This window comes from Sus scrofa, chromosome 14, assembly GCF_000003025.6.
Source record: "Sus scrofa isolate TJ Tabasco breed Duroc chromosome 14, Sscrofa11.1, whole genome shotgun sequence".
NCBI classification, from domain to species: domain Eukaryota; kingdom Metazoa; phylum Chordata; class Mammalia; order Artiodactyla; family Suidae; genus Sus; species Sus scrofa.
The window spans coordinates 3183877-3210204 of NC_010456.5; the positions used below are offsets into that span (position 1 = coordinate 3183877).

Consider the following 26328-nt stretch of genomic DNA (forward strand, 5'->3'; position numbering starts at 1 on the left):
TGCTGCTGCCAGCATCACTCAGTCTCTGCTGAGCCCAGCACAGCTGCCACTGGTGTCACAAGATGGCAGCTCTGGAAGTTGTCACCATTACTGCAGCCCTTAAAAACCTGCAGCTTCTGCCAGGGTCAGGAAGGACCCTGCTGCTCTAGAGTTAAGAAAGCTCCCATCAAGTTAGGAAGCCACTTCTGTGGCTGTGACTCACCCTCCATCTACCAAGATCCAAGCCAGTAAAATGGATGTGCTACATCCTGCATCTCCCGGCTTTGACTCTACTCAAAGTCTCACAGAAAGTTGTGGTATTAGTGGAGCTTAAATCAGGTCCAAAACTTAGTTCCAACAGAGTCTGGGAAATGTCGTTTTTAGCGTTTCGACCTCTACAGTGGGGGTCGAGGTGTCAAATCATTGTATCCCCCCGCCCTGCCATCACCACAATCATATCTCTTTCTTTCCTTCAAAAAGCCTGTGGGTTCTCATGTCATACAACTTGTGTAGAAAAAGCTCCCAGAGCTTGTCCAGTGCCTTTTCATCAGAAGAAAGTTGCTTTCTGCCTAGATGCACAGAAAGGCATGGGAACAGCCTATGAAGGCCATGTCTGGGTAAGTGTCGATTTGGGGGTTCATATGAACTCTTTTTTTTTTTTTTTTGTCTTTTTGCCTTTTCCAGGGCCGCTCCCACGGTATATGGAGGTTCCCAGGCTAGGGGTCGAATCAGAGCTGTAGCCGCCGGCCTACACCAGAGACACAGCAATGCAAGATCCGAGCCTCGTCTGCAGCCTACACCACAGCTCACGGCAACGCCAGATCCTTACTTAACCCACTGAGCAAGGCCAGGGATCAAACCCTCAACCTCATGGTTCCTAGTCAGAGTTGTTAACCACCGAGCCACGACGGAAACTCCAGATGAACTCTTTTAAAGAGTTAATTAACCATTTTTCAAAATGTGCGATGTGTGCACATTTATCAGAAATATTTATGATATGTTTGTTACACAGTACTAATTACATGCAATTGAAAATATTTATTCCATCCCAAAGTAATTTCAGAACAAATTTTAGCTGTCCCCAAAAGGATATTTTCAAATGTCCCAGTGTTTCCTCTTAGATATTACCTTGCAATGAACAAGAGCTAAACTTTCTACTCATGATATAACTTTGACTTCCAATCAGCAATGATAAATTATGAGACTAAAAGGAAAATAATCTTCTTGGGAAATATTTAAAATCTGAGTTGAATTCGAGGCTACACAACTTGAATTTAACATTACCTCGAGGCAAACCTGTGACTGGTATTCAAGTTAATTGAAATGGTATTAATCTTATTTTCACAACACACGAATCGTTCAGTCCTCAAAGGAACTGCCTTGCTGTAAAATTTCAATTATGTATATGGTGCTGTTCCAGTTTTTAACAAGAAAAGTGATAGATTTCCAACACATTTTTATTATTTTAATTTTATATGTAATAATTGGGTAGGATTTGATGTTTCAGCTTGGATTGCTTTTATTTGTTTTTTTTTTTTTTTTGAAAAATAAAAACTAAAGATCCCCAAGAAAGCAGGAATGAAAAAAGGATGGCAGAGGGCATTGGCTGTAGTCTGCGACTTCAAACTCTTTCTGTATGATGTGGACGAAGAAAAAGACTCAAAACCCAGTGTTGTAGTGAGTCAAGTGATTGACTTGAGGTAAGCTTTGAAAGGGAGAACAATTTTTATCAAACAAATTTGAGAATAGAAATGCCCTGATGGTTCAGAAGGTTGGGAATCCAGCATTGTCACTGCTGTGGTTTGGATCACTGCTGGGGTGCAGGTTTGATTCTTGGCCTGGGAACTTCCGCATGCCTTAGGCATGGCCAAAAAGAAAAAAAAAAAAAATCTGGGAATAAAAATTGTTTTTGATATTTTAACAATAGGGTTGTTTTTTAACTTATGGTAACTTTATTATTTTCTCCATTGCCATGTGAACTTTAAAATAGAAGATGTTTGTCTAAGATTTGCATCATTACCTCTTAGGTATGGCTTATAATTGCATAATACTTTTAAGAGTTTTTGAGTCAAAAGTTTATTTTGTGTGTGTATGCGTGTGTAGCAGGAAAAGAAACACAACCTCAAAATTAGACACTCTACCTTGAAATATTATTCATGTATTACAAAATTCACCATTTTAAAGTGTGTAATTCACTGGCTTTTAGTATATTCACAAGGTTGTAAAACCATCACCACAATATAATTTTGGAACATTTTCATCACACCAAGAACAAGCCTTATTAATCAGCAATCACTCTATATTCACCCCTGCCCCCAGCCTCTGGCAGCCACTAATTTGTTTCTGTCTCTATGGATGCCTAGTCTGAATATTTACACAAATGGAATCATACCATATGTGGAGTTTTATGACTGGTTTCTTTGACTAAACAAAGAAGATTCAAGGTTCACTCATGTAGCATCTATCGATACTTCATTAGTTTTCATGGCTGATGCCCTTTATCAGGTTGAGAAAATGAACTTCCATTCTGGTTTTTTGATTGTTTTTTTCCGGAAAGGGTACTGGGTTTTCACTAGTGCTTCTCGGGTGTCTGTTAAGAAGATCATGTAGTTGTTTCCCCTTTATTCCTATGACATATTACTTTGATTGATATTAGTGTGTAGAACCAGCCTTACAATCCTGGAGTAAATCTCACTTGGTCATGGTATATAATCCTTTTTGGATGCTGCTGGATTGGATTCAATAGAATTTATTGAGGATATTTGCATCTATATTAATATAGGATATTGGTCTATAGTTGTTTGTTTTTTTTTTTTTTTTCTTGTGCTGTCTTTGGCCATGTTTGGTGTTAGTGTACACTGACCTCAGAATAAGTTGGGAAGTACTTTCTCTTCTTTTGTAAGTGTTTGTGAAGTTTTGGCATTAGATATGTTTGGTAGAATTCACTAGTCAAGTCATCTGGTCCAGGACTTTTCTTTCTTTCCTTCTTTCTTCCTTTCTTTTCTTTCCTTCTTTCTTTCTCTCTTTTTCTTTCTTTCTTTCTCTTTCTCTCTTTCTCTCTTTCTTTCTCTCTCTCTTTCTTTTCTTTTCTTTTCTCCTTCCTTCCTTCCCTCCCTCCCTCCTTTCTTTCCTTCTTTCTTTCTTTCTTCCTTCCTTCCTTCCTTCCTTCCTTCCTTCCTTCCTTCCTTCCTTCCTTCCTTCCTTCCTTCCTTTCTTTCTCTCTCTCTCTCTCTCTCTCTCTCTCTCTCTCTCTTTCTCTTTTCAGGGCTGCACTCACAGCATATGGAACTTCCCAGGGCAGGAGTCGAATTTATTTAGGTCTTTGAACCACTTTGAGTTGCTTTTTGTATTAAAATGTTATTTTCTAATACCAAATAATGACTTGTTTGGTCAGAACTCTTAGTAAAGGAATGAAATTTATAAATATTTGGTGAAGGAGTGATCTAGGTAAAGGAAAGACCAAGTGATGAGAAAGTTTTTTTGTTTTTGTCTTTTACGGCTGCATGGGCAGCATATGGAAGTTCCCAGGCTAGTAGTCAGATCAGCAGCTGCTGGCCTACACCACAGCCACAGCAACACTGGATCCCCCACCCACTGAGCAAAGCCAGGGATTGAACCCGCATCCTCATGGATATTAGTTGGATTTGTTTCCACTGTGACACAATGGGAACTCCCCAGGACCTTTCTTTATGGGATGTTTTTTTGTGGGTTTTTTTTTTTTTTTTTTTTAGGAATGCTTCCATTTTATTTAGATTATCCAATTTGAGGGGGGCATATACTCATTCGTAGTATTTCTTTATACTTTTAATTTCTGAAGGAGCAGAAGTAGTGTTCTCACTTTCACTGCTGACTTTAGTAATTTCGTTTTTTTTCTTGTTCCATTTAGCTTTAGCTTTGTCATTTTGACAAAGATCATTTGCTGATCTTTTCAAAGAACCAACTTTTGGTTTTCTTGATTTTCTCTTATTTTTCCTATTCTTTTTTTTTTTTTTTTTTTTGTCTTTTGTCTTTTTGTTGTTGTTGTTGTTGTTGTTGCTATTTCTTGGGCCGCTCCCGCGGCATATGGAGGTTCCCAGGCTAGGGGTCGAATCGGAGCCGTAGCCACCGGCCTACGCCAGAGCCACAGCAACGTGGGATCTGAGCCGCGTCTGCAACCTACACCACAGCTCACGGCAACGCCGGATCGTTAACCCACTGAGCAAGGGCAGGGACCGAACCCGAAACCTCATGGTTCCTAGTCGGATTCGTTAACCACTGCGCCACGACGGGAACTCCTTATTTTTCCTATTCTTTATTTCATTCATTTTCACTCTAATCGTTATTATTTCCTTCCTTCTGCTTGTTCTCGGTTTAGTTTGCTCTTTTTTTTCTTTCCATGGCTGCATCTGCAGCATATGGAAGTTCTTGGGCCAGAGATTGACACCACCCACAGCTCTGGCAATGCCAGATCCTTAACACACTATGCCAGAGTAGGATCTCCTCAGCTGTTTGTTTGTTTGTTTTTTTTAAAAAAATAAATCCATCACAGATTGCCACAAACCTTGGTTAAATTAGAGAGTTCTGAAAAAGTTGATTCTGATGAGTTTTGTTAGTTTTCTCATTTATTTTATGCAGGAGAGACTCTTTAGAGATCCTTACTCTGCCATTTTTGCAGATGTCACTCCAGACACTGTTTAAATGTTTAATAAAGATTCTGAACCAGTGAATGTATAGCAAGTATATTCTGTTGAGGGAAATGCAATATGTTCTCTGTTCCCCTAACTCTTCTGAATCTTCTAGGCCCAGTGTTGCTGTAGGCTGTGGCATAGGTCACAGATGTGGCTTGGATCTGGTGTGGCTGTGGCTGTGGCCAGTGGCTACAGCTCCGATTTGACCCCTGACCTAGGAACTTCCTTATGCTGCAGCTGTGGCCCTAAAACGAAACAAAACAAAACAAAAAAACAAAGTAACACTACCAGATGGTACTGAGGGTTTTTTGTTTGTTTGTTTTTGTCTTTTTAGGGCCATGCCTGTGGCATATGGAGGTTCCCAGGCTAGGGGTTGAATCAGAGATATAGCTGCTGGCCTACGCCACAGCCACAGCAACACTGGATCTGAGCCGCGTCTGTGACCTACACCACAGCTCATGGCAACGCTGGATCCTTAATCCACTGAGTGAGGCCAAGGATCGGACCCACAACCGCATGGTTAACTGCTAAGCCACCGCAGGAACCCTGGTACTGAGGTTTTAAGTCATCAAGACCGAGAAAGTGAAAGTAACACTGACAGCTTTAAGGATGTATTGGAAGACGATTGCATTAGGGGAAAGAAAAGAGTTTGTTCTAAATATTGGAGAAGTTGAAAAATATCAAGTGAATTGGATCAAATAGACTTCTACTTCCAACTAAGATGGAGTAACAGGGATCATATTTATATGTTCTCGAAACTGACCTATAGTTTCAACACAATTTTAATTAAAATTCCAGTAGGCTTCTTAATTCTTTTTTGTAGAAATTGACAAGGTGATTCTAAAATTCATGGAGAAGTGAAAAAGAGCTAGAAAAGCCTAAACAACTTTGAAAAAAGTCTGGAAATATATAATATACATATAAAATTTATTTATATATGATATGTATAAGTATATACAGTATATTTATATATAATACATAAATACATATTTTATAATATACATACAAGTATGTGTTTGTTATATAAATATATATTTTCATATATAAAATATATTTGTAAATATATTTCTGGATTTTCTATTCTGTTACTTTAATATATACAATATTTTGAACATGTTGCAAAGCTATCAACAAATGATATTGGAATTTTAGATATCCGTATGTAAACAAATCAACTCTGATCTATACTTTTTACTATACACAGAAACTAACTCAAAATAGATCATAGAACTAAATGTGAAACCTAAAAGTATAAAGTACCTAAATGTAAACATAGAAGAAAACTTTCCTGATCTTGGATAAGGGAAATAATTCTTAAATAAAACACCAAAGACAACACATAAAATGAAAACATTGATAAACTAGACTTCTTCAAAATTTAAAACTTCTGCTCCCTGAAATACGTGGTTAAGAGAGGTCATAGAATTTGTGGATTGGGGCAATTCAAATATCTGAAAAGGACTTATATCCTTTAGATAAATTTATAAAATTTATCTAAATTTATAAAATTTATCTTTATAAAATTTTCTTCAATAAGAAAATAGCTTAATAAAAAAAAAAGTGGGCAAAGGATTTGAAAAGATACTTGAACATAGAAGATACTTATGCCAAATAAGCACATTAATAAGCATCTGCTCAGCATCATTAATTATTAGGGAAATTCACATGAAACAAGGAGACACCACTCGACATCCATAAGAAAGACTAAAATTAAAAGACTATTTCATGAATCTGACTAGGATTCAGGAGGCTGCAGGTTCGATCCCTGGCCTGGCTCAGGGTTAAGGATCCAGCATTGCCATGAGCTGTGGTGTAGGTCACAGACGTGGCTCACATCTGGCGTCGCTGTGGCTGTGGTGTATGCCGGCGGCTACTGCTCTGATTTGACCCTTAGCCTGGGAACCCCCATATGCATGGGTGCATCCCTAAAAAGCAAAAATAAAATATATTAAAAAGAGACCAATAAAATAAATTAAATAAAAATAAATTAAATAAAATAAAAGACTATTTCAGGTGCTGACAGGATGTGGAGGACCCCTCATACAAAGCAGTCTCTCATACATTGCTTTGTAAATCATAGAACCACTTTGGAAGAGCTTAAAAGTTAAATATAGGAGTTTTCCATTGTGGCTCAGCGGGTTAAGAATCTGATGTAGTCTCTGTAAGGACACAGGATCCCTGGCCTTGTTCACTCAGTGGGTTAAGGATCTGGGAGTGCTGCAAGCTGTGGCATAGGTTGCAGATGCGACTTGGATCTGGTGTTGCTATGGCTGTGGTGTAGGTTGGCAGCTGCAGCTCTGATTCAACCCCCAGCCTGGGAACCTCCATATACCACAGGTGTGGCCATAAAGAGAAAAAAAAAGTGAAATATACACCTAATGTATGAGCTAGTCTTTGTGGTTCTAGGTCTTTCCCCAAGAGAAAGCATATATCCATAAAGACATACATAAACATCCATAGCAACTTTGTTTAAAATAGCCCCAAACTTGAAACAACCTCCATGGCTGTTAACGGATGAATACATTGTGGCATATCCATACAATGAAATATTATTGTTCATCAAGAAAAAGAAATGAATGGAGTTCCCATCGTGGCTCAGTGGTTAACAAATCCAACTAGGAACCATGAGGTTGTGGGTTTGATCCCTGGCCTTGCCCAGCACGTTAAGGATCCGGCGTTGCCAGGAGCTGTGGTGTAGGTTGCAGATGAGGCTCAGATCCTGCGTTGCTGTGGCTCTGGCATAGGCTGGCAGCTACAGCTCCGATTCGACCCCTAGCCTGGGAACCTCCATATGCTGTGGGAGCGGCCCAGGAAATGGCAAAAAGACAAAAAGACAAAAAAAAAAAAAGAAAGAAAAAGGAGTATTAATCCATGCGACAGCAGAAATTAATCTCAAAATTATTCTGAGAAAAAGCCAGACTAAGAGAACACGTGTTGTAAGTTTCCAGTTCTATAAAATGCTGGAAAATGCAAATTAATCTAGAGTGGCTGAAAGTGGATCAGTGGGGGAAGGGGGAGGAGTGCCAAGGTTGGAGGGGGAGAAGGGGTTAGAAAACTGCATGAGGAAACTTTGGGCCTTTGGGCAGTGATGGACAGGTTCATTATCTCCCGTGTGGTGGGGGTCTCACAGGTGCATACATAAATCAAAACTTCGAATCTAATTGTCCACTTTTAATATGTTCAGTTTATTATATGTCGAGTATATCTCAAGAACATTTCAAAAGCATACAAAGGAGTTGATCTGAGGGCACGTGACCCATATTCTAGGTCTGTGGCTTTGGAGTCAGACTGATGCTCATTTCCCAGTTTCATTTTTTTTTTTTTTTTTTTTTGTCTTTTTGCCATTTCTTTGACTTATGGAAGTTCCCAGGCTAGGGGTCGAATCCGAGTTGTAGCCACCGGCCAATGCAAGAGCCACAGCAACGTGGGATTCGAGCCGCATCTGCGATCTACACCACAGCTCACGGCAACGCCAGATCCTTAACCCACTGAGCAAGGCCAGGGATCGAACCTGCAACCTCATGGTTCCTAGTCGGATTAACCACTGAGCCACGAGAGGAACTCCTCCTAGTTTCATTTGAACTGTGAGTCAGGGACAGCCCAGAATTAACTTGGATTTTCTGATAATACGTCGCTGGCCGGGTCCTCTTGGTATTCCATTTTAATCACTGTCAAAAAGGAATGTTAAAAATCAAGGAAATTAAAATTGAGTGTGACGTTTTACTCACTTTCGGGTGATTCTCCTCACTCCCAGTGTCTTGCTTTTCCTCCAGGGATGGAGCGTTTTCCGTCAGTTCAGTCTGGCCCTCTGATTTCATTCCCCTAAGGAGAAAGGAAATGCCTCGTATGTTTAAAGTAAGCATGCCTGCTGCCCTTGGATCCCTTTTAAGATCCTTTTTGTTTCTCTCCTTGCCTGTGTATAGGGATCAAGGCTCTTTGGGCTGCCGAAGGTCCCCTGAGTTGAGATTTTAGAAGTGCTGTGGAATCACTTTCCTCTCCCTCCCATTTGCCGCAATAAATCCATCACCCTATTCTTATTCAGAAATACTGTGAAGAGCTTTTTGCACATGTCTTAGTCTTCCATCCTACTAAGACTTAAAATACAAATATTCCTGAGGGCGTCCATTCATCCCGCACTAAGGTAACAGGACAGGTTCAATTCATAGCTGAAAACAGGTGAAGCTGACAAAGCAGAACAGTACTCGAGTGGGGAAGGTGGTGAAAGAAGAGGGAAAAAACAGTGACAGAGGAAGAAAGATATAAATGGCTGAGGATTCATGGGCCTGCAGTAACATGAATGTGTGGCTTCGAAAACTAGAGGCATTTTCGTAAAATAAGTTTCCTCTGAGGCAATATGTTGAAGTCATAATTCAGATTCAAACCAAGAGTACAAAGTGGAAAAATTGGAGAAGGAGGTAGTTTTGCGATCTCTTAAAAAGTAGACACTCTGCTCTTTAAAAAATGTATGTAAAAAATTGTAAAAAGTGATGTAAAAAGTGATTCCAGAATGAGTTAAAGTGACAGAGAAAGCAAAGGACTGCTATCTCCTTGCAACCCATGTGGTTACAGTCAGCCTACAAATCTTGTATTTAACAAAGGCCAGACAGAAGTACTCTTAGTTCCTTAGGCCAAAGAGCTAAGAAATCTATTTAGACTCTATCCAGCCACCCAGAGATCCTACTGAGACCTGGCCATTTGGAGCTGACTTACCGGGTGGGAATTTATGGTGTCATTGCTGCTTCCTTGATGCTCACAAAAGAAAAGTTTTGTAAATGAATGTAGGGTTCTGCTAGCCTAATTATATATTTTAAAATTTAAATTTGATTTGCCATTTACTAGTAATGATGTAAAGTAGAGGCAGGTAGCAGCCAGGAAAACTGAAGTATTTCTGAATATTTTCTAACAACAACAACAACGAAAACCTCCTGAGCATTCCGTAATATCGCAATCGATTATAATGATTGCAATTGCAAAGCATTGCCATTTCAGAGATATCTAAAGGGGCAAAGCTGTGCGTTAGAATGAAAGAAATAGAGGCTCAGAGTGTAGGTTCCAGCATCGTAATGCCTGCATTCTACCTCACTGTGCTTCTTGCAGATAAAATGGAGAGAATAGTAATATCCACTCACTGAAGTTTCTGGGAGGATTCAATCAATTAAAACATGAAAGTTTCGGAGTTCCCATCATGGCTCAGTGGTTAATGAACCCAATTAGTATCCATGAGGATGTGGGTTCCATCCCTGGCCTGGCTCAGTGGGTTAAGGATCCAGCATTGCCGTGAGCTGTGAGCTGTGGTGTAGGTTGCGGATCCAGCATTGCTGTGGTTGTGTTGTGGGCCTGCGGCTATAGCTCTGATTGGACCCCTAGCCAGGGAACCTCCATATGCCATGAGTGCGGCCCTAAAAACAAAAACCAGAAAACAAAAAACAAAAAAGCATGCAAATTCCTTAGAGCAGTTCCTGGTATAGAGTGAGCACCTGGTAAATCATAGCTAGTTTCATTTGATGAAGTATTAAGATTTTAGGTAGTCAGAGAACAGGGATGGTTTTATGAAGGTCAAAATAGAAAGGATTCTGACATTTTGCTTTTGATCTGGGTTCTGGAGCTCACATCATTTATTTTTTTAGACAGGAGGAGGGTAATATTACTAGAAGTGCCGTTTACCAATGGTCATTGAATGAGAAATGCTGAACAGTCTGGCCTAAAGAATGTCAGCTGTCTAATAACCTAGGTATTCCTTAAATCGTTCTAGGTCACAGCTTCCCAGCTCTCGGCACCTAGTGATAGATATTCAATCCCAATCTTAGCAGATAGCGAGAATGAGAAGAGTGCGTGGGTGGGAGTGCTGAGCAAATTGCACAAGATATTGAGAAAAAGTCATTGCAGAGACCGCACAGTCTATGTTCTGAAAGAGGCTTATGACAGCAACCTGTCCCTGATCAAAACCACCCAGACAGCTGCAATCGTAGGTATGGATTTATAATATTTATCCTGTTAGGTCCACGCCCCTTACCACCACGAAATCTGGCTATTGGTGGGGTGGGTGGGGGTGTCCTTCCCCTTCCATCCTGTGTCACTCATCAGATTCTCTGCAAAAATATAGTTGATTCCATGATGGCTCCCCAGGCCCTGCCCAAGAGGGTGTTTCTTCTTTTTTTCCTTTTTGGCCACACCCATGGCATGTAGAAATTCCCAGGCCAGGGATTGAATCTGCTCCACAGCAGCGACCCAAGCCACAGCAATGGAAATGCCAGATCTTTAACCTGCTGCACCACGAGGGAACTCCCTAAAAAAGTGTTACTTTAATCTACAGGAATACCTTTCTCAAGCCTGAAAAATTCTAAATTCCCAAACCAATACTCAATAAATAAGTGAAAAACTAGTGAATAAATGAATGAATTGCTAAGATTAATATCAAAAGTTTTATCAGTAGAAATTCCTGTCATGGCTCAGTGAAAACAAATCTGACTAGCATCCATGAGGATGCAGGTTTGATCCCTGGCATCGCTCAGTGGGTTAAGGATCCAGCGTTGCCATGAGCTGTGGTATAGGTTGCAGATGCAGCTCGGATCTGGTGTTGCTGTGGTGTAGGCTGGCAGCTACAGCTCTAATTTGACCCCTAGTCTGGGAACCTGCATATGCCGGGGGTGCAGCCCTAAAAAGACAAAAAAAAAGTTTTATCAATAAACAAGAATACCTGTGTTTCTTTTTTTTTCTCCTCCCTCCCTCCTTTCCTTTCTTTTTTTTTTTTTTTTTTTTTTTTTTTGCTGCACCTGTGGCATATGGAAATTCCCATGCCAGGGGTTGAATCCGGGTTGCAGCTGCCCTCTATGCCACAGCTGCAGCAACTCCAGATCCTTAAACCATTGCACTGGGCCAGGGATCAAATCCTTGCCTCTGCAGAGACAATGTTGGATCCTTAACCTCCTGTGCCACAATAGGAACTCCTGTATTTCTTAAACAGCGTTTCTTCTGCCTTATGTGATGGTGACAGTAACAGCTGCTTAGCTATTGCCCCCTGGGTAACACAAAGCTAGTTGCTAAATTTTTTGTGTTAAATGCAGATAATTCCAGTTTTTCAGCTATGGAGAGGATTGAATAAGCTAATAAATGTTTCTGTGCTTTGTATTCAAAGCATTCACTCATAAGTGCTGTCTTTTCACTTTTCAGTTTTACTTTTCACTGTTCTTACACACACACTCCTGTGCTGTTGTAGCTCAGGCCACAGTCACTGACAAATTAAATTATAATTTTTTTCATTCATGAAACATCACATTTATATCAAATTTCAAAGTGTATCATTTGAATATATATGTTATTTTAAGTACTTATAAAGATTACTTTGTAATGATATTTCTGTTGAGAAAAGTAATGTTTTATTCTTCTGTAATCTGAAAGCAAAATCATAGTACAAATTAATTATTCTTATTGTTTCTTTTCATTGTAATATTACTAAATATGTATTTACTTTGATTTCTAAACTTCTTCAACATTGATAAAGTTGTCCAGTTTATCCTATTAGCTTCACTTTAATATTTGCCCAAAAAAGTGCCTGATGTTTTTATTTATGTGTCAAATATAGACCACAAAAGAATTGCTCTGGGAAATGAAGAAGGGTTATTTGTTGTCCACGTCACCATAGATGGTAAGGAGAGTCTTTACTGTTCTAGAATAACTTTAAACTCTAATAATAATAATAATATCAGTTTTTTTTCTCTTTGTGTAAAAGAAATTTTCCACATCTGATTTGAGGTGTTTTCAAGGCAAAGGATGACTTCTCTGCTTTTAGAAACCCATAATCCCCTGGAGTCGAAATATCTTCACAGGCGGTTTTATCTAATAAGTCCACTGTAAGAAGTTAGTTTATCATGTTCAAGTTGGTGCATGAAAGAAAACACAGTTCTGCTTGATTCCTCAGCAACATAAAACTGTGTATTTCCCAGATAAGACAGCAGAGATGGAGTTCCCGTCGTGGCGCAGTGGTTAACGAATCCGACTAGGAACCATGAGGTTGCGGGTTTGGTCCCTGCCCTTGCTCAGTGGGTTAATGATCCGGCGTTGCCGTGAGCTGTGGTGTAGGTTGCAGACGCGGCTCGGATCCCGTGTTGCTGTGGCTCTGGCGTAGGCCGGTGGCTACAGCTCCGATTCGACCCCTAGCCTGGGAACCTCCATATGCCGCGGGAGCGGCCCAAGAAATAGCAACAACAACAACAACAAAAGACAAAAAGACAAAAGACAAAAAAAAAAAAAAAAAAGACAGCAGAGATATCTGTTTTTGTTAGGCTGTCATGGTTGTTTGAGAAAGATGGGGAGAGGGTGTAGGTGAAGTGAAGAGGGGCCATTCTAATAGAGCTATGCTCTTGAATGTCTTGTATTCCAGTATAGGTTAGATAAAGGAGAACCTGCTTTGTTCTCTATTGAAGCCCTCCCTGCTGTGTGGGTGACTCAGTCCTGGGGAGGAGGCCTATGAAGTGTCCACCAGGTGTCAGCATAAGAGCAGTATTGAACTCTTCGTTCAATACTGTATTCCATGCACTTAAACAGCGCCTGGCATATAGTAGTCACTCAATAAATATTTGTATGATGATGGAATCAATTGGGCACTGGAAAAAAAGGACAATTTTTTTCCCCTAAAGAAGTAGTATGTTTCCGTCTGTTAGACATTGAGAGTTGTTTACCTTGCTGTCTGAAATTTCAGGACTAAGTTTAGTGCTTTATTATGCTAATTTTATTATTAAAGTAATTATTTATCACTGGAATAATTACCTTTTTTTTACCTATATGATTTTTGATCTCTTATTCTTCTCTTCCTATCTTTTTAAAATCCTTTTCAAACCCCCTTTGAGTTGGTGTCTGATTTTATTAGAGCCTGATTTAAATCCATTGGCATAATAATTGGAAATAATTTTAAAATGGGGAAACATTCTTCTGCATAGCAAAGGAAACCATCAGCAAAATGAAAAGGCAGTCTATCAAATGGGAGACATTATTTGCAAATCATCTATCTTATAAGGGGTTAATATCCAAAACATATAAAGAACTCATACAACTCAATAGCAAAACAAACAAACAAAAAAACCCTCAGCAATCAGATTAAAAGGTGGTCAGAGAAGAGGCTCTGAATAGACATTTTTCCAAAGAAGACATACAGATGGCCAACAGGTACATGAAAAAGTACTAGGAGAATGCAAATCAAAACCACAAGATATCACCTCACACCTGTTAGAATGGCTATTATCAAAAAACTGAGAAGTAGCAAGTGTTAGTGAGGATGTGGAGAAAAGAGAACCCTTGTGTACTGCTGTTGGGAATGTATATATATTCATTCGAATCAGAGCTACAGCTGCTGGCCTACACTGCAGCCACAGCAGTGCCAGATCCGAGCCATGTCTTTGACCTACACCACAGCTCACGGCAACGCTGGATCCCCAACCCATTGAGCTAGCCCAGGGATCCAACCCACAACCTCACGGTTCCTAGTCAGATTCATTTCCACTGCGCCCCAACAGGAACTCCCGGGAATGTATGCTAATGCAGCCACATGGAAAACAGTATGGAAGTTCCTCAAAAACAAACAAACAAACAAAAAACCAGAACTACCATGTGATCCAGCAATTTCACTTTTGGAGATTTATTTGAAGAAAACAAAAGCACTAACTTGAAAATATATCAGCACCCCCATGTTCATTGCAGCCTTATTTGTAATGTTCAAGATATGGAAACCACCTAAGTGTCTATCAATAGATGAATGGATAAGGATGTGTTTTACACACACACACACACACACACACACACACACACACACACGATGGGATGTTATTCAGTCATAAAAAATGAAATCTTTCCATTTGCAACAACATGGACCCAAGGGTGTTATGCCAAGTGAAGTAAATCAGACAGAGAAAGATAAATACCATATGATCTCACTTATATGTGGAATCTAAACAAACAAGTTCTAGATACAGAGAAGAGATTAGTGGTTGCCAGTGGTGGGGGTAATGGGCAAAATGAGTGAAGGGGTTTAAAAGGTACAAACTTCCAGTTATAAAATAAATAGGTCCTGGATATGTAATGCACAGAAAGTTGACCATAGTTAGTAATACCATGCTCTATATTTGAAAGTTGCTAAGAGAGTAGGTTTTAGAAGTTTTTTTTTTTTTTTAACAAGAAAAAATAATTATGTACGGTATTGGATGTTAGCTAGACTTATTGTGGTGACCATTTCACAATATATACAAATATTGAATCATTATGTTGTATTTCTGAAACTAATGTTATCTGTCAATTATACCTTGATAAAGAAATTTTTAAAGATGAGAAAACATAGCTAATTTGAAGGCAACTTACTGTTTTATTTGTAGAGAAATTATTCAAGTTAATGACATTAGGAAGATTTATCAGATCATTTTTTTCTTTTTCTTTTCATAACTGCCCCTGAGGCATATGGAAGTTCCAGGGCTAGGGATCTAATCAGAGCTGTGGCTGCCTGCTTGTCACCACAGCTACAGTAATAACAGATCCAAGCTGCAACTGAAACCTATGCCGCAGTTTATGGCAACAATGGATCCTTCGCCCACTGACAGAGGCCAGGAGTTGAACCAGCATCCTCATGTGCACTGGTTGGGTTCTTAACCTGATGAGCCACACTGGGAACTCCTATCAGATCATTTTTATTGGGAACTTCCCCCCCCCCTTTTTTTTTTTGCCTGCACCTGCGGCCTGTGGAAGTTCCTGGGCCAGGGATCGAACCTATGCTGCAGTTTCAACCTGTGTCACAGCTGCTGTCATTCAGGATCCTTAACTCGCTGTGCCACACAGGAACTGCTGTTATTGGGATCTTTCTTAATGCTTTTGGGTAAAATTTGAAGAGCAGTCGAAATAAAGAAATAGAAATTATTTTGAATCTGAAGATGACTGCCAAATATGTGTATTTGTGTAGAAATTATTCGAGTTGGTGACATGAAGAACATTCACCAGATTGAGCTCATCCCCCATGGTCGGATGGTTGCAGTGATCTCGGGACGAAGTCATCAGGTCCAGTTATTGCCCATGTCAGCTTTGGATGGCCAGAAGACCGATGTTCACAAGCTGGAAGAAACCAAAGGGTGCCAGACCATGACCTCTGGAACAGTGTGCCAAGGGGCCCACACCTGCCTCTGTGTTGCTTGGAAAAGCCAGGTCTTCTGTTATGAGCTATTTCGGAGCAAGAAAATTTCTCACAGAAAATTCAAAGAGCTGCGAACCCCAACCACCATCCAGTGGATGGCCATCTTCAGTGAACAGCTCTGCGTGGGGTTCCAGTCCGGATTCCTGAGATACCCCTTGCAGAGAGAAGGGATTCCGTACAGGATGTTGCACTCCCGTGACCCTACACTGTCTTTTATCGCACATCAACCAGTGGATGCTCTCTGTGCCATTGAGATCTCTAGTATCGAGTACCTGTTGTGTTTTAAGAGCATTGGAATTTACACTGACAGCAGGGGCCTCAGATCGAGGCCAGTGGAACTGATGTGGCCAGCAACTCCAACTTACTGCCGTAAGGCTTTCTTACAATTTATTACCTTCTCTCTCTCTCTCTCTCTCCAGCCTCATCATTACAGTTCTATATCCTATGTCCAAATATGGTTAATGACAGGCTTTATTTTTGAAGATTATTTTCCTAATTTGTCTATGTCTTTTTCAGTAGAATAGCTCTGGTGAAGCGGTATCTAAGTCACACGTGGGAAGTGACTTGGCCTTTCATTTTTACTATATTCATTGGCTTATTTACCTAAAATATATCCGTAATCCAAGTTGTTGCTTTTTGTAAGCTCCTAAATATCTTCATGGTCACTGAAAGTCGCATGAATGTTAATTAACCATGAGAAATAGTTACTAAGTAAATTGCTTTTTGCTTTGTAAGTTTAGCTTCCATAAAGTCTACGTATAAGCTTCCTAAGTAATTTTAGCCTGTTTAAATTTATTGATGCAGGTCATCATATTATAAATTAAATACAGCCTTTTTTTAAAAAAATTCACTTAGAGAATAGCAGTTGAACACTTAATATGAACAACTTGCTATGCCAGAAGTTAAGGGCACAATATTAAACACAGTAAGATAGACAGTTTGTATCCTTATGGAGATTACTATCATGATATGAGACCAATAATTAAGCAAATGCTGTGATAGAGGAGTATAGTATTTTACAGGAGAGCATAGGAAGGATACTTATTCTAAACTGGTGTATCTGGGAAGGCTTGCTGAAAAAATGAGAAGTGTTTTATTCTTTCAACACTTTATAAATATAGTTCTATTGTTCTCTGACTTTCACTGTCTCTGATGAGAAATCAGCTGTTTTTACTGTTGTTCCCTGTGTCTTTTCTATTTGACAGCCTTCAAGATTTTCTCATTGTCTTTGGTTTTCAGCAGATTGACTTTCATGTGCTTATATTTGGTTTTCATTGTATGTATTCTTCTTGGGGCTTTCAGAACTTTTTGGATCTGAAGATTGACACCTTTCATTAATTTGGGAAAATTTTTAGGCATTATCTTTTCTAAAAATTTTTTAACCCATTTTCTTTTTTCTGGAGATCCAACTACATGTATATTAGGCTTCTTGATTTTGTTGCACAAGTTGTTGAGGCTCCGTTTTTTAAAAATCTGTCTTCCCTTCTCTGTTTTGGTTTAAATTTATATTGATGCTGTCTTCAGGTTCACTGATCTTTTCCCCCTGCTTTGTCCAGGGATTGTTACGCATTTCAGGTATTATAATCTTCTATTCTCTATTTTCAAGTACTTTTTTTTTTTTAATTTCCACTTCTTTGCCAAACTTCTCCTTTCTAATTTGTTTATATTTTTTTCATAAAGTCTTGAACTATTGGAGTTCCTATTGTGGTGTGGCAGTAACAAACCTGACTAGTATCCATGAGGATGCAGGTTCGATCCCTGGCCCTGCTCAGTGGGTTAAGGATTGGGCATTGCTGTGAGCTGTGGTATAGGTTGCAGATATGGCTCAGACCTGACACTGCTGTGGCTGTGGTGTAGGCTGGCAGCTGTAGCTCCAATTCAACCCCTAGCCTGGGAACTTCTACATGCCTCACCTGTGGCCCTTAAAAAATATTGAACTATTTATAAAATTATTTATAATTATTCCAACATATGGCTTATATAGGTCCACTTATATTTACTTTTTTTGATTAAGGATGTTATTTTCCATGTCATTATTATTGTTTTTTCTTTTTTGGCTGCCCTGCCACATATGGAGTTCCTGGGCCAGAGATCAGATCCCAGCCACAGTTGCAGCCTATGCTATAGCTGTGGCAGGGCTGGATCCTTTAACTCACTGTGCCAAGCCAGGGATCAAACCTGTGTTCTGGTGCTGCAGAGACGCTGTTGATGCTGTTATGCCACAGCCAGAACTCCATGTCTTATTATTTTTTATCCTTTGCTGGACATTATGAATGCTATGATATATGGACTTTGGATTATATTGTATATTTCTCTAGAGAGGGTTGTGTGTTTTGTTTTGACATGCAATTAATCTACTGATGGATCACTTTAGTTTTGCTGAGTCTTGGATTTAGAATTTATTAGGGTGGGTCTATTTTGGCTTTTCTTTTAGTCCTTACACCTAAACACTGGCCTTTCTGGGTCTCAACTGAATGCCTGGATTTTTCATCAGTAGTTTCTCTATTCTGTCTGAGTCAGAAATCTAAAATAATTCAAGCATTGTACTGTCTGTAAAATTTCCGTTCATTGTTCAATGCTCCAAGTGGGTCTTGTGGAGTTCTGCCCTGTGTGTGTGCAGTTTTGGACTTGCCCAGGAACTTTCAGAGAACTGCTATGCAGATTTCTGGAACACTTTTTTTGTGGCTTCTTTCTCTGCATACTGTGCTTTGCAAATTCCAGAAATACTAGAATTTGTTTATTTTGCCCAGCAAAACTTCTACTCTCTGCTTGGGCTCTATTTTCCTGCATTGCAATTTTGGAGATATCCTTTAGGCAGAAAAATAGGGGAATATGGAACCCACCTTATGCATTTATCTTATTTTACGAATGGCAGTTCTGTGCCGTCTACTGATAACTGCCTAAAGACAGTTATTTCATATGTTTCATCCAGTTTTATAATTTTTTTTCTTTTAGGGCCACACCTGTAGCATATGGAGGTTCCCAGGCTAGGGCTCTAATCAGAGCTACAGCTGCTGGCCTGAACCACAGCCACAGCAACACCAGATCTGAGCCGTCTGCAACCTGCACCACAGCTTACAGCAATGCTGGATCCTTAACCCACTGAGCGAGGCCAGGGATTGAACCTGCAACCTCATGGTTCCTAGTCAGATTCGTTTCTGCTGTGCCATGATGGGAACTCCCAGTTTTATCATTGTTGATGGTGGGAGGGTAATTCTCCATCATAACTGGAATAGACCATACACACTGCGCTTGGTGAAGAACTATAATAAATTCAGTGTTTCAGGCATGGAGTTCAAGATGAGAGTTCAGGAGATGGGGCTGGAGGGATTCTCATGAGGCAGGACACAGATGCCCTGATGTGGTTAAATTTGCACTTCAGAAAAACCCCTAGGCTCCAGTGGTGCAGTTAAAGATAATGAGAGGTGACACTGGAGCCCAGGAGACCAACTTGGAGGTCACTGTAGAAACTGAGGATTAAAACTATGTATGGTAGAGGCAGTTGGGATGGAGAAGAGAGGGTCTGAGGGATATTGAAGAGATAGAATTGACAAAACTTCGCCTTTGATTGGAAGTGGAAGCTCAGGGACCAGAGAATCAGAAATGATTGGAATGAGTCTCAGACTTCCTAGCTGAGCAAATGAGTGGCTGCCACTGATGTTCACTGAGATAGGACAACACAAGGTGGGACAAATTCAGATGGGCAGAGGAGGAAGGGATAGGCTAATGTAATTTTTTTTGCTATGTTGTTGAAGTATTTGAAATCCAATCCCAGCCATCGCTCTCATTCCATCTCTACACATTTGAACATGCATCTGAAAATATGGAGATTTTTCTCGCAAAACCACATTGTTATTATCACCTCTTAAGAAATCACCAATGATTCTTTTTCAACATCTATCAAATATCCCTGATTGTCCCAAAGACATCTCTTTTGACAGTGTATCCCTTGGAATCAGAATCCAAAAAAGGTCCATACATTGCATGTTATAGTTATCTCTTAAATATCTTCTCCTCTTGAGTGGTCTTTCATGCCATTGCTTTGTTGTCCTATAGGATGTTCTACAGTCTGGATCTGTCTGTCCCCTCACGGTGCTTTCTAACTTCTCCCTCTACATCCTGAATTTCCTGCAACTGAAAATGAGCTTTAAAGGCTTCTAATGAGAATACTTTATTAGTAGTTTTGTATATGTCCCATCAAGGCATATGATGTCTGGCCCTCTCACACCTGGTAATGATGAAATCCGTGACTGGTTTCTGACCTCGTCAGCCTTCTTCCTTGGTTAGGCTGAGGCTGTACTGCTGGTGTGAGAGTAAACAGAGTCACAAGAGAAGAGGGCACAGGTCAGAGGACCACCAAATACAAATATTAGAGGGACGGTCAGAGGGCAGGAAGCCCGCAAAGGAAACTGAGATGGAAGATTCTGGGAGGCAAGTATCGCTGAACTGTCAAGATAAAGACTGAAACGTGTCTGTTGGTTTTAGAACACTTGGTGGGTGATGGTTTGTAGTGAGAGCAGTTTTAATGGAGGGTTTAAGGCACAAGTCAGATTGCCGTGGACTGAAGTGACAGAGGGCTGGGAAGGGGAGGACGTGAAAGGTAAATAGCGCTTCCAAGATGCACACCATGAGCATAGGAAGAGGTGGTTATACTGCTGTTCCTAATGGGGAGACATTTTCATGTTGAGGAGAGTACTTAGGATCTGCAAGAGGTTATCATTAATAAAGTAGAACGTTCCAAAAATGTTATTGGTTGGAAGTTTTCACTGCTTTGTTCATTAATTTCACTCCCCACATAGACTGCTCTAATCTTTTGTTTTTTGTTTTTTGTTTTTAGGGCCTCACCCACGGCATATGAAAGTTCCCAGTCTAGGGGTCCGATGGGAGCTACTGCCGCTGGGCTACGCCACGGACACAGCAACAAGGGATCGGAGCTGTGTCTGTGACCTACACCAAAGCTCACAGCAACACTGGATCCTTAACCCAGTGAGTGAGGCCAGGGATCAAACCCGATCCTCATGGGTCCTAGTTGGGTTTGTTAACTACCGAGCCACAAAGGGAACTCCTATACCGTTCTAATCTTATACCATACTCTTGTTGTGAGATGACCTGGTTTAGGAGCCGCAGATTTTGAAATGTTATGAAATTGCTTAATAAAGCTGCTGTTAGATGAAGGTGTTAGAAAGGTTTTTGTAATTTGATCCATGTGCATCATTCGTTTGCTGTTTTTATTTATGTTAACCGTGTCTATTAAAAATATTTTGAGGCTGCTACTATATGATAATTAGAGTACTCTTACGGAATTCTTTCCAGTTTCCAATCTGAAGTGTTTTCTTTTTAAAATGTATTTGAGTTTAGCAGATATAATTAATCATGAGCCCTATATGGTTCCACTCATATAATGCTTTTGAAATGACAAAATGTTAGAAATGGGGTACAGATTATATGGATTCCCAGGAATTAAGGAAGGAGGAGGAGATGCAGAGGAGCTGAGTGGTATTAAAAAGGGCACCACCAGGGATCCTTGGAAATAGTCCATGTCTTGACTATGATGGTGGCTACATGAACCTACACAGGTGGTAACATTGCATAGCTCTTCACACACACACAGAGACACACAGACACACAGACCCACACACACAAGTGCTAGAAAATTGGGGAAATCTGCCTAAGATGGCTAGGTCAATGCTATCAACATCAGTATGCTAGCTTTGCAAAGTGTTGCACTGGGGAAACCTGGGCAGTGTGCAAGAGATCTTTCTGTGTTATTTCTTCAACTGCGTGTGAATCTATAATTATCCTAATAAAAATTCCAAGTAAAAAATGAATCATGAAGCCCACGCTGGCTGTCACCTCCTCCCTTTCTCCCAGGTTACAGCGCCCCGTATCTCTCAGTGTACAGTGAAAATGCAGTGGACGTCTTTGATGTGAACTCCATGGAGTGGCTCCAGACCATCCCCCTCAAGAAGGTGATTTGACATTGAGGTCATGTGACTGATGAATTACTGACTGAAAATGGAAACAGGAGCAATCAATTGGGCATTTGCTGGACTTACTGATGTGCACTTGGTAATTTCGAGGCTTAACGAAGAGTAACCCAAAAAACCCAAATTTGCTCATTTTATTACTAGTACAAGAGCTATTTTGTGATATTTATTTGCATTATATAAAGCAGGATTGTCAGGATATAAACGTACTATTTATTTATATAGATCATGTAATATGAATATTTATATCATGTAATGTAGGTGTTAATTCCCACATTCAGTTTAGTTACTTGTGTTATTAATTTTCACGTAGTGTAATTTTGCATCCTGTGATGGAAAATTTTCCTAGCAAAAGAAAAAAAAAAAAAAAAAAAGGAAAAGTATATAACCAAAACTGTGTTGTAGGAGTCTCATTCAGCACTTCATAGATTTGGAGTTCCTGTTGTGGTACAGTGGAAAAGAATCCGACTAATATCCGTGAGGATGTGGGTTCGGTCCTGGCCTCCCTCAGTGGGTTAAAGATCCAGAATTGCCATGAGCTGTTGTGTAGGTCACAGATGCAGCTCGGATCCGGCATTGCAGTGGCTGTGGTGTAGGCCAGCAGCTGTAGCTCCCATTTGATCCCAGCCTAGGAACTTCTATATGCCGTGGGTATGGCCCTAATAAAAAGCAAAATAATAGTAATAATAATTTCGCAGATTCACAATAAAATAAAAAAATTGTGTCTGTACTACAAAAAATTTAAAATACAGATAAACTTTAAAAGCAAAAAGCTATTTTATTGAGAAAACTTCACTGAAGATTTAAGAATAATTAAATCCTGATATATGTGAAGTATACATAGCAGGAACCAACCAAAGGAGTTTGTACAGGAATGAGATGAAGGAAGTTGTCACAATTATATGAGATTTTCTCTCATTTGAAACAATATCAACAGTGAGAAACTCTTTTGTAAGGACTGTTCCACTACATAAAATATTAAAATATACTTCTCCAGCATTCTAAATGTGAACCAGCCACATTAACTGTTTGATAAAATGAACTGAGAAGGCAGATGAGTCTTCTCAGGATAGCCTTTTAGTTACTAATAACTTTTAAAAAGTTAATTTAAAAATTAGATGTATTTCTATTTAAGTTAGTAACATTCAGATTTCTTTAATCTATGATATTCAGATTTCTGAAATTTTATCCATGAGTTTGTTACACCATTTATTCCCTTTAATTGATATTTTCTGGGTTTTTTTTTTTTTTTTAAGACGACATTGTTCTGGGGGGTAGTTTAAATAGAATGTATTTATTCTTCATTTTTTTATATATAAGCAAATAACCTTATAATTCAACTTTTTAAAAGTATGTGTTGAAATGGTAATCTATTTTTTTAATGTTATTTTAGGTTCGACCCTTGAATAGTGAAGGATCCCTCAATATTTTACTTTTGGAGACAATTAGATTAATATATTTCAAAAATAAGAAGACAAGTAAGCAATGACTTCTTAGTAGAACTACTTGTAAGAGACCACGTGTCTAACCTTCTGCCCAAGGTCACAGAGCTAGTGAGTGGGGGGATCTGAGCTGACCCCTGTGCCCTTTGCCCAGTCCCCAGATGCACTCGTGGCAAGAATTGGTCCTCCTTCACACTGCAGAGCTGTGTAGACAGAAGCATTTACTTGGGGCACACTCCAGCTACTTTTAAGCAGGACTAATGGTTAGATGTAAGCAGCTGTAAATACGTAATCAACCATTTTAATGCTCATTGCTTCCCAGCTGTCTGTGCGTCCAGATGTGCTCCAAGCTACAGTGCACATGCCAGAAGCAGGCACCGCCCACCCCGCCCACCTGCTCCAGCTTCTCCCACCTACATTTAAATCTCTGGCAGATTTGGCTCGGTGGAAACAAACTCGACTAGTATCTATGAGGATGTGGGTTTAATCCCTGGCCTTGCTCATTGGTTAAGGACCTTGCATTGCCATGAGCTGTGGTGTAGGTTGCAGACTTGGATCAGATCTCATGTGGCTGTGGCTGGCAACTGCAGCTCCTCTTTGGCCCCTAGCCTGGAAACTTCCATATGCCCCAGGTGTGGTCCTAAAAAGTCAAAAAAAAAAAAAAAAAAAAAAGAAAAAGACTAGCAGATTTGGAGTGTGAGAAAAGCCACAGACAGATTCATTTCTCTCTTCTTTCTTTCCCTTCTCTCCTCCCTTTATTTTATTCTTCCTTTCTTCCATCCTTCCTTCCTCTTTCTCTTTCTTTCTTCTTCCTTTCTATATAATTTCTTATATTTATTCTTCTTTTATTTATATATATTTATAGCTAGTGTAGCAGAGAATGAGTTTGCTGGGGCTGTTGTAACAAAGTGCCACAAACCACAGGGCTTAAGCCTCAGATTTCTGAGGTTTCTGGAGGCCACAAGTTCAGAAGCAAGATGTCAGTGGGGCTGGTTCCTTTTGAGAGCGAGGAGAGAGAACCTTTTCCAAACTCCTAACTTATGGTGACTTGCCAGCAACCTGTGTCATCCTTGGCTCGTAGATACATCACCCCTGAGGTCGGCCTCCATCTTCACGTGGCGTACTTCCTGTGCATGTCTTTGTCCAAATTTCCTCTTTTTCAAGGCCACAGTCAGATTAGGGCCCACCCTTTCATCTTGATCATCTGCAAAGATCCTAATTCCACATAAGGTCACATTCACGTGCACTGGCGGTTAGGACTGCAACATCTTTTGCAGGAATGATAATTTAACCCATGACAAGCCCTCTTCTTTTCACTTTGGAGTCTAAGACAGTTTTGAGAGTTTCTGGGTGACAGTTCTCTTGATTTCTAGAGATTAAGAACTAAAAGAGAGTGAGCCCTGGACTTGCAGGGGCCTAAAGAAGGTTGCAACCCCTCTTAAGATCAGAAGAGGCAGTGAGTAGAAACTTTGACCTCCAGGAGAGAGGAGGTGGGGTCGCCTTCCCCCCATCTCAGCCCCTCTTCCTCCTGCAGGGGGCCTCGCTTCCAATCACTGCAGTTGTTTCTATTCCCAGACACACCTTGCCCTTGAGGCTTTACCCTGGAGTATCTCAGGCTATTTTGATATCTTTAGCCACAAATATCCCGAAGGAGAGAAACGTAGTATCAAAACGTGAAGGCAAATCCAAGTGGAAGAAGACCAACTCAAATCGCTCCCTCCTTCCAGCGAAAGGATGGCATTTTATAGATAAAAGTCAAAAGAGTTGTTTTTCAGCTTTACTTCAATTGGACATTAAATTCTGTTCCTTGGCGCTCTGCTTATATTCTTGAGAAATGTGGCATTTATGCCCACTTTTTTTTTAACATAGAATTTTTAATTCCATGACCCCAGATTTTTTCACAAAACAGTAACATTTATTCATTCATTTACAAATTTATCTATCCATCTATCATCCATCCATTCATTCATAAGAGATTTTCTAATTATTGTGCATTTCCCTAATGGTTCATTTGCTAGTAACAAAGTTTCTATACAAACACTTCATATAAACTAATTAAAAAATTAAAATATAGTTGATTTACAATGTTTCCTCAGTTTCTGCTGTACAGCAAAGTGACCCAGTCATACATGTATATATTCTTTTTTATATAAACTGACTGACATCCATATTAAAATTTTAGCACCAGTGGATACAGACATCATCAAAATCAGAGCAGTATTATATTTGTGCAATTAACAATTGTGAGATTAATGTGAGGAAATGTGAGTTTAATGGATGGGAGATGTCTTAACAGTCTAAAGAAGATCATTGTTTCATTTGTTTTAAAATATGTATAGATGGAGATGAGCTTGTATTTCCTCAAATGGTGGATAATCATCAGAAGCAAGTGGTCCGACACCTGAGCAGCAAGCGGCGTTACTCCTTCAGGGCTCCCAAGAAAGGGATGCTCCCGAAGGGGCTCTGATCACCGTCCCCTCCATGTACGGACCAGAGGGACCACTTGAGGACCATGTGATATTTGATGTAATTTGTAAGAAAAAATACAAATAAATCCATGAAAGCCAGGCATCTGTTTGCAGCCGTGTTTTATTTTACTTTCAAGGAAACCTCTATGTCGTGAGTACGAACGGGAGTAAAATATGTTGATGCATTTCTCTGTGAAGGTGGAATAACTGAAATTGGAGGGCTTACCTAAGCCCTGCCTAATCCAAATATAGGAACAAATGTGTATGCACACCATAATGTGTGTCCCTTGGTCGTTTTACGAAGGAATAAACAGTGCTGAGCTGTATGTTATATGGATTGATTACTCTCTGACTCTGGAGATGGCTTTTTCCTTTCTTTTTTTTTTGGTGGTGCCTGTGGCATGTGGAGGTTAGTGGGCCAGGGATTGAACCCACGCCACAGCAGTGACACTGCCAGATACTTAATCGACTGTACCACAAAGGAACTCCAACTAGATAACTTCCTTCGGTTTGAAGAGAACTTTCATTCTCTTCCTTGGCCATTACTTTGGGGTAATTTCTATAACTGAATAAGCAGAAAAATAAGCTGATCTTCTTCGGATTAAAATAAAAATATTT

The 26328-nt window shown here is 39.9% G+C and overlaps 1 protein-coding gene across 1 annotated transcript in view; it reads left to right on the forward strand.

Annotated features, from left to right (window-relative positions):
- GFRA2 (GDNF family receptor alpha 2) overlaps positions 1–25811 on the forward strand; it is a 71514-nt gene extending 45703 nt beyond the window's left edge. Inside the window, exons 9-17 of the mRNA XM_021072774.1 lie at positions 460–596; positions 1540–1679; positions 8420–8501; positions 10399–10615; positions 12229–12291; positions 15586–16182; positions 21685–21782; positions 23194–23278; positions 25582–25811. Of these exons, the coding sequence (XP_020928433.1) occupies positions 460–596; positions 1540–1679; positions 8420–8501; positions 10399–10615; positions 12229–12291; positions 15586–16182; positions 21685–21782; positions 23194–23278; positions 25582–25709 (1547 nt within the window). The 3' untranslated portion in view covers positions 25710–25811. The remainder of the gene's footprint in view (positions 1–459; positions 597–1539; positions 1680–8419; positions 8502–10398; positions 10616–12228; positions 12292–15585; positions 16183–21684; positions 21783–23193; positions 23279–25581) is intronic.